Source organism: Centruroides sculpturatus, unplaced genomic scaffold (assembly GCF_000671375.1).
Source record: "Centruroides sculpturatus isolate CEXI.00-Female unplaced genomic scaffold, Cexi_2.0 scaffold1718, whole genome shotgun sequence".
NCBI lineage: Eukaryota > Metazoa > Arthropoda > Arachnida > Scorpiones > Buthidae > Centruroides > Centruroides sculpturatus.
This window is the reverse complement of record NW_019385829.1, coordinates 104,458-113,732: the sequence shown is the minus strand read 5'-3', so window position 1 is coordinate 113,732 and position 9,275 is coordinate 104,458. Positions and strand designations below refer to the sequence as shown.

The 9,275-nt window shown below is 31.6% G+C and overlaps 1 protein-coding gene across 1 annotated transcript in view; it reads left to right on the top strand.

Annotated features, from left to right (window-relative positions):
• LOC111642388 (centrosomal protein of 104 kDa-like) overlaps nt 1–9,275 on the top strand; it is a 48,136-nt gene that overhangs the window by 12,667 nt on the left and 26,194 nt on the right. The window contains exon 4 of the mRNA XM_023388734.1: nt 3,321–3,395. Coding sequence (XP_023244502.1) covers nt 3,321–3,395 — 75 coding nt within the window. The remainder of the gene's footprint in view (nt 1–3,320; nt 3,396–9,275) is intronic.

Below are 9,275 nucleotides of genomic sequence, written 5' to 3'. Positions count from 1 at the left end.
TGAACTTTGTCAGTAATTTTAGTTTTTACATGTATGTCATTTTGTCCTTACGTAATGTGCCATTTTGTCCATAGCATATGGACAAAATGGATTTTGGCTGACCTCAATTAAACTTAACAATATTTTTTTCTATTATAATAAACATTTATAATATAAAAATATTGATAAAATAATTTTTATTATATTCATTTTTAATTTTAAAGCTTATTTATATAAAAATTAATATGAATTTTTTTATTTATATTTGATCCCAGTATATTAATGATAATTTTTTTTATTCATTAAATATTTTAATTTCTTCTTATAAGTTCAAAATTCTTTATGATTTATCTTATTTAAGGTTAAATTAAAGTTTAGTCTTTCATAAAAAATTTTCTAGTAAGTATTATATTATCAAATTAGAATATTTTTTGAAAAGAATAAGTTTAATAAATGTAAGTTGAAATATAAAAACTTATAATTTATTATTATTCTTTTTATAAAATTTCCTTTATTTTCAAAGTTTTATATTTAAAGTTTGAAAAAAAAAGAAAAAAAATGATTAAAAGTATTATTATTTTTGTAACCATTGAAAAAGGGTTTACAAGCAAATAAACAAATTTGTTGTTATGTCTTTCCAATCTGACAATCACCAGAGGTCAAGAATCATTCAGAAGACAATTTTAATTCACAGATCTTTTATTTATATTCGTTTCAGATTGGAGTTTGTATCAATCCCTCCTCAATGTAGGTGCACTCTGCAACAGTTTTGATTTCTCTTAATCTTACATCAAATGCTGTAACAATCCTTTGTTACTGTATGTTATTGATGTTACTTTGTTATTTGTGATTTATGTAATGTTACTGAAAGAAATCAAAACTGTCGCAGAGTACATCTATACTGAGGAAGGATTGGTACAAACTTCAATCTGAAATGCATTTGTAGCTATAACTATTTTAAGATGACCAAGACAAAACTTTCTCAATTGTTTCTAGCCATTTATACATGAGTACAAACGTTTTTGGCTTTCTTAAGGCCTTCTTCAGGTACACTGTGGTCTGTTAGAGCATTGGTTGGTAGAAATTTAAATGGTGTCAATGTTTACATAGGTAACGCAACCCTACAATTTATAAACTTCTGGCTAATACCAAGGACAAATGCAGCGAAGCCAGGAGACCAAGAGTCTACACAGTTCCACTAGAGGACAGCAGATCCAACCCATGCAAAAAACTAACATACATTGGCTCAACCAATAGATCGCTTAACAAGAGGATAGCTGAACACAAATACGACAAATACAACAAAAAGTTCACTTCTACCCTAGCCCAGTTTGCAAGCAAACCTAGTATAACGACCAAATGGGAAGAGGCAAAGCTTATTATTCCTGTGCATGACAATAGCAAGCTTAGAACAGTTGAAACCATTGAAATATTTAAGCAATCCCTCAAAGAGAGTTGTATTAACAGCAGAGATGTAGACTCGTTCTTCTCCGCATGGAAATCACTTTTCGATAACTCCTTAAACTAAATAGACCAACCCACCCTCACCTCGTGCAACTGTTAGTGTTTTTTTACTTGTCGCGTTTATTTTTCCAATTCTGCTTTCCAAGCATAGCACCTTTCCCATCTATGGTCGTTCGTACGCCTTTTCTTATTATATCATAAGTTATTTAACGACATCAGCATCATCTATGCTCCGTTATTAACTATGACGTCACTCCCCATTAATCCCCTATTGTGATAGTGCATCTTCTTTACTTAGCGCATTTATTTTCCATTTTTATTTCCCAACTTTAGCAATTATTCCATCATGAACTATCAGCACACCTTTCATTTTTACCAAAATAAAAAAATTTAATGCCCTCAGTATCATCTAAGCCTTATCATCAACGATGATGTCACTGGTAAGACTATGTAAACATTGCACTGTTTAAATTCCTACCAACTGACGCTCAACAGACCACAGTGTACCTGAAGAAGGCCTATTAAGAAGGCTGAAAACGTTCGTACTCATGTATAAATGGCTAGAAACAAGTGAGAAAGGTTTTGTCTTTGTCATTTCAATCTGAAATGCATATAGGCCTAAATAAAAGATCTGTGAATTAAAATTGTCTCCTGAGTGGCTTTTGACCTCTGGTGAACATTGGATTGAAAGGACATAACAAATTTGTTTATTTGTCTGTAAACCCCTTTTTAGTGGTTACAAAAATAAGATTGCATTTGGCAAATATTGCTGATTTTAGCTTTATATTAAAACTATTGTATAGAAGTTGATTGATGTAACTCACATTATTTTTAAAAAGATACTGTTCACAATATTTAGCATTAAATGTTCTATACTGTAAATAAACAAATGAATAAACTAGATAGAAACTACTTGTATAAGTAAATACAAGAACAAATATAATAAGAATTTAGAAGAAACTATTAAATTTAAAAAATTATTAAATAAAGAATTTTTATAACCAATTAATTTTTAAAAGTAAACATTTATAACATTTATAAAAAAAAGAAAGAAAACAAATAATACAAAGTATAGGCTATCATTTAGTTCATTGATAGAGACTTTATTATTCAGATAAAGAGAATATAAAGAATTCTTGGGATAGTAGTAAATGTTTGTCCATTTTATTAATATTATTTTGAATTGCTGTTAAGTATAAAAACATTTGTGAAGACAAAGTTGGACAGTTTTCTATAGCATTTTTAACAGACACATCTACACTTTGGTTAACAATGCATACAAAGATGTAAATGGTTGAGCTTGTGTCATGGATGGCATATAGCCATTTATCTCCTGAAAACAGAATTTTGTATCGATCTATTTTTTTGTGAATAATAAGGAACAGAATATAATAATAANCCAACAGCCTCGGCTGACTGAAGCGCCCCCCATAGAATTGCATTATTATATAAGAACAATCAAATATTAACATATTTATTTATTAAACTGAAATTTGTTTTCAATATATTACGTGCAATTAAATGTTTATTTATAATTATTTTTTTCATAAAAATAGTAAATATGCATAAATTAATGTATGTAATTTCTTAAATTTACTGTAAATTTTTATATATTAAGTTTTGTCATACATATAGTTAATGAATATTAACTGAAATAACAATAGTTAAAAATATTATTATTAAAATCTACAATATTATAATTAACTTTAATTGATTTTATTAAATATTTGTTTTTTGTTTATATAAATATGCATTATTTGTTTCTAAAAATATTCTGACCAAACAGTAAATTGCTCAAAGTATTTTTTTCTCCTTTTTTAATTATTTAAGATTTTATATATAACAACTGTTAATAGTCTTTTAAAATCTTGTCTTAGGTTGGCATTGTAGCAATTAATGTGATTGGTGAAAAATTGCCACCAAAAAACAGTACAGCAAAAAGCAAAACTTCAGTAAGTAATTTTTTTTAAATTATTCTACTATTCTACTGAAATATATTAGCAATAACTGATTTATTTTATATATATATATTTCTTATCTTAGATACATATTTTACCCATAATGATATCCAAAACACTTCAGAAATAAAAATTAAACCTTTTCTTATACATTCTTTATAAAACTTTTTATAATTCATTTCATAATATTGTATGTATTTGAAATGATTGTTTAATCAATATTAGTTAATTTTATTTACATCTGTTAATAATTTTTTAACTTCAACAGGTTACTGTAAATATTTGCAACTAAATAATATATTTGGTGAACTTGTTTAACATAAGGACTGATATAATAATAATAATTCAGTATAAATGAACACAAAACAACACATTGTTTTTGTGAGATCCCAGACGAGTTCTTAAATTGCGGAATTCTTATGTTTAAATTATAACGATAGATTATATTAGAGAGAAAGGAAAAAACCCCTATATCTAAACAACGTGGCACAAAATGTAAACAAGCCCCCCCGGGACTACATAACAACTTGTGTTAAACGATCTGTCAATGTAAAACTGAAAGGGTAGAACTCTGACTCAAGCAGTCATAAACAGTCAATCTAGAAAAACAATTTTGGATAAGGGGAAAGATTTGATGGATAGAAAAACATCGTGTATGATTGTTAAAGTTCCAAGACAACAGAAATCACAAACAACGGGCTAAATTATGAGCGCAAGTCTTATGGTTTTATCAACGATCTCTGAGCATAGTGAACTAAAAGGTGTCGAATAGACACCTCAAATTGGACCTTTCTCGTGATGCGATCAGGTCTTGGTTTTTCACCTGGAAATAAAGAAGAGACCAATCAGGAAGTGAGGAAAGGGACAAGGGGCCAATCAGAAATACGAATAGTGGGAGAAAAACTATAAAAATTGGAAATTCAAGGTCGAAGGACAGTCTTCCTCTGGATTAAGCTCAAAGTCGTGCTCTGTATATTGTGTTGTTGTACCACCAACAACTGAGGACGCCACAGCATCTCTGCAATCGTCTGCATTGTCCATTGATTCCATCTTGTCCATCCCGGGGCTATGACCGAAGCCAAAGTTCTCGCCACTGCATAGGACTATAGACAACTGGAATTGTCAATTATCGATGTAAGCATAAACGTTACCAAATAAACAGCTTTTTCCATTGTAAGACACTTGTCATCATTTGCCTTCTTTGCCACAGCCCACATGTGAACTTCCCTTAGGTTCATCCTGATGTGGGATTAATTGATCCCCCCTAAAAGTCGACAACCTTACATTTTCAACAGCTGGTGTATCAACTGTCCTACATTGCTGTTTAAAGTATCATAATAATACTGTTAAAAATAGCATATAATACAATAGCTTGCCATTACATGCTATTTATTATTATACTATGCTATGTAAAATATTAATATTTTATTAGAGATGTTGATTTTGTTTGAATATGTTTACTGGTAGATCTGATGTACAATAGAATTCTTACCAAGGTAACTTACTGAAAATTTTTAGCAGCTGTTTGATGTCTTTTTTAGATCCTTTTCCTACATCTCTTTTTATATGAGCTATATAATACATATGTGGGAATAGTGATAGAAATATAGAACTAGAAATGACAATAATCTTCCAGTGTTTGTAACTGTCTTGATAGAACAATAATGTTCTGGCCTTCATAATGTCTTTTGTCCCTTTTGCGCCATCACCAACTGTCATCTTCCCTCACTTCTCCCCTTACTTGTCCCTCTCTCTAATTCTCCTTGTCTCCCTTGCAATCCCTCAAAAATTTATTGTCTTAATGGGTTACTCATCTAAACCCCCCCCACACACACACACACACATATATATAGAAGCCTATTACAATTAGTTTCTTGATGAAAATAGTATGATTTTAATATATATTTTTCCACCATAGGCAATTTCATATCAAATTTACATTTTAGTTCATTTTAGTAACCTACTATATATTTGGGGTCAACTTATACATTGGGTATAAAGTTAAAGCAGAATTTTGAGTTAAAAATCTAGAAGTTGACTTATATATCAAATTGACTAATAAACCATCATATATGGTACTTTGAATATACAGTAGAGCATCGATTTTCCGAATCAATTGGGGACTGGGGTTGTCCGGATAACTGATTTACATATGAAAAAATAGTTAAATGTATCCGATGTCGAAATTTTTATCCGTTGCGTGTCGTTTCGCGTTGAATTTTCGTCGATGTTAAGCCTAACAAAGACTATTGTATCGTTAAAAATTATTTTTTTATTTTGTACAAACAAAATAAATATATTGAAAAATATAAAAATAATAAAAAATTATACTTCAGATGTTAATTTAGTATCAAAAACGTAAAATATTTGAGTAGTCCAAGACATAGCCAAAGATTGAAGCGCCACAGCACTGGCAAAAATTTAAATTTGCCAACTGGAATTCTTTCGGATGATTGACTTTCGGAAAATCGACGCTCTACTGTATATTGATTACTGTTACAATTCTCTGTATTGTGAACTGGAACATATAAATAATAACTCAGTGTGACCTATTATTCCTCAGTATTTTTAGTAAAAACAGTTTAATAACAAAACAAACCTTTTTGGCTACATTAAGTGGCCTGTTCAGGTTTTAATATTCAGAAATTGAACATATAAATAAAATGTCTTTATCCAAGTTAATGTACCCATATAAAAAATATACTTTGAAAATAATGATTTTCACAAGAACATTGGTAATGTTCTAAATTTTTATTCTATTCAGATGTTCAATTTCTGAATGTCAAAAATTTGAAGTAGGTCACTTAATGTAGCTGAAAATGTTTGTTTCATTAAGTTTTATTAAACTGTTTTTGCTGGAAATAGTGTGGAATGTATGACTTATTATTGATTACTGTTTTGTTAACAGATAACAAACAAATAGTTTTTATTATTTTTTCTATTCTAAATAATAATAATGTTATTGAATGTCTTCATTTAACCTATCAATAATTATAATTATCAATATATGGTAGAAGTTTGTTAATCTGGCATCATCTGTCATTATAATTCAGTATACTATATGTAGTATACTGAATACTGTATTATACTGTACTGAATACTGTATTATTGTACTTATACTGTACTTATACTGTACTTATACTGTACTGAATACTGTACTTATACTGTACTGAATACTGTATTATACTGTACTGAACAGACATTGTTTCATTAGAGTTAGCACATACACTTTTTGTTCAGTAACATACATGATCATTGTATTTTCTTTTCAGGCCATTTTGAGGACAGCAGATGTAAAAATGGGTTTCTCATATTCAATGTGTGTAGTTATTGTGAATCATAGGTATATTGAAAATATCTGGAAAAATAAATGTTATATACACAAGACTCGTTGCAAATGTTGACTTTATGCATTAATGTACTCATTAATGTTTTTGCAGAATTTCCAGTCAACCTTAATACAGTGTAATTATGCATTGTATCATCTTTATACTGATTAAAGAGCATACACATCAAATTGAAAGCATAAAACAGCAGTACACACTATATAGCATACTGCTTACTTATTGCATTACTTATTGAATTTTGTGAAAATACAAAAATATCCAGTAATCTGCATTTTTGATAATCCACATCACCCTGGTCTTATAGGTATCAGATTAAAGAACTTCTGTGTTATTTAGAAAATACCTATAGTTAGAATTAACTCAATAAATCAGGATGTTATTAATTGAAACTTTTTATAACAAAGTTTGATTAGCTTTTGAAAATAAAACTGAAAAGTTTATTGTCAAATATTTGTTTTCAAACATCTACAATCTCATAATTCTACATCATAATATAATTTATTAATTCTTCCTGATGTAACTGAAATTTGGCTGATTTGCACAGACTTATCACACCTTGTAGGTTAAGTAATGAAACAGAGTCAGAGATCAGGTTCAAAAATATATGCTGTATTAGTATTGGAAAAAATATGTGCTTTATTCCAATACTAATAGACCAATCTCATTCTACAACTGCATGGAGGAACACATTCCAGCCCGGATTTCCAAGATCATACAAAGGGGACCTAAGTATATCCCCCACTATGTGATACTGGTGTCTTCAATGTGGTCCCAGCAGTCCTAGCAGCACTCAAGAACTGTCAAGCGGCCACCAAATTCCCAGATATGGAACTTTTCATCAACGATTGCATCTCAAAAGCAATTCACAGGTGACAACAAAAACTCCTTGAACAGCCAACTTGTAAGGCAGTACTTGGCGACAGCCCACTTAAGGCTACTGATCTCGGACAAGGAGAAGAAGTTTGTCTTATGCAGGGAAGAGGATTTTCTAACCAGAGCTGCGGACTTCCTTAGCCAATCCCATGCAGTAGTCTTACAGGTTGATCCAACTTCTACCATTTTAAGGAAGATTAAGAAAATAATATCTCTACCAAGTGTATATGCTCTTCTTCCCGGGCGCATGGAACCTCTGTCCAATGTAGCATGCCCCAGGCTCTTCTTTGAGGTCAAAACACATAAAGAGGGCTGGCCACTGAGGTTGCTGGTTAACAAAAGGACCCACCCAAACTACCACCTTGAAAAGGCACTTGCCAAGCTTCTAAGTGGGCTCTTTCTTCCTTCCCCCTTGTTACATCTTCCTCCATTGTGGCTAAAGCATCTTTTTCTGCTGAGTTAGATAAATTGACCCCTAATAGGTACAGTTTCTACAAAATGGATGTTGTAGCTCTCTACCCCTTAGTATCTCAGTCTGAGGCAGTTATGCTTGCCAATACACTACTCATCAAGGAGTGCTTTTTAGCACAGCAACTCTTAGAGATAAGAGAGGCTTTACTTTTTGTTACTGAACACAATTATTTTTGTTTCAATGGGAAAATATACCTGCAAAAACAGGGGGTCCCAATGGGCTCACCACTGTCTGCATACTAGCAGAAATGCTCGAGACATGTTGAGCAAAGGGTTTTAGTTTTCCCCTCACAATAGCATAACTATTAATATATCTGAGATATGTAGACAACATTCTCATAGCCTGGCAAGACACAGAGGAGGATTTTCTTGTCCTCAAATACTTTCTTACAAATGTTTACTCTACTATCGACTTTACCTGGGAAAAAGAAAATTGGGAAAAAATTGCAGTTTTAGATCTAAACATCTCCAAGTCCCAGAGAAGTATAATGTACTCTGTGTTCCATAAATTTAACAACATAGCCCCTTTAACCTACCACAGTACTACATCAATGCAGCTATAGCCCCTTTAATTAGAATGGCCTTTCTGTTCCCTTCCACACAAATTGCTATCAATATTGAACTTACTGCCATTCACTCAGCAGTAAATGTGGTGGGTTATACTAATTCCAAATATAATTATATCTTGAACTAGGTTAAAAGATCTCTTTTTTCACCACTACTTTACACATCCCAAAGGAGTGCACAATTGTCCGTCCCTCATTACCGTTCTGTGGCCGAATCATTGCCCGCATTTGCCATATTTTTACACAACACGTGCTATTTCTGCCAGTCACTCCGTGACCAATCTCAAGAGGCTGCTATGCAATGACAGGATGCTACTTCCATACTAGAGAAGTGTGGGATCAGCGGCGGCCTTATCCATTGCGAGGCTCTGGGCGGCAGATCTTTGCGAGGCCCTTGTCCTTTGTGCAAAGTATGTGAATTGAAATAGTAGGCACTTATTAATATTAATATATACTGTACTATAAATTAAATTTATTTTATTGTTATAACTAATAGCCAAGGATAAAATAAAAAGTTTTAAATATCAACTTTTTTCTACTTGGTTGTTGCGCGAGGCCCCTCCAAGAGCGAGGCCCCGGGCGATTGCCCTGCTCGCCACCCCCTAAGGCCGCCACTG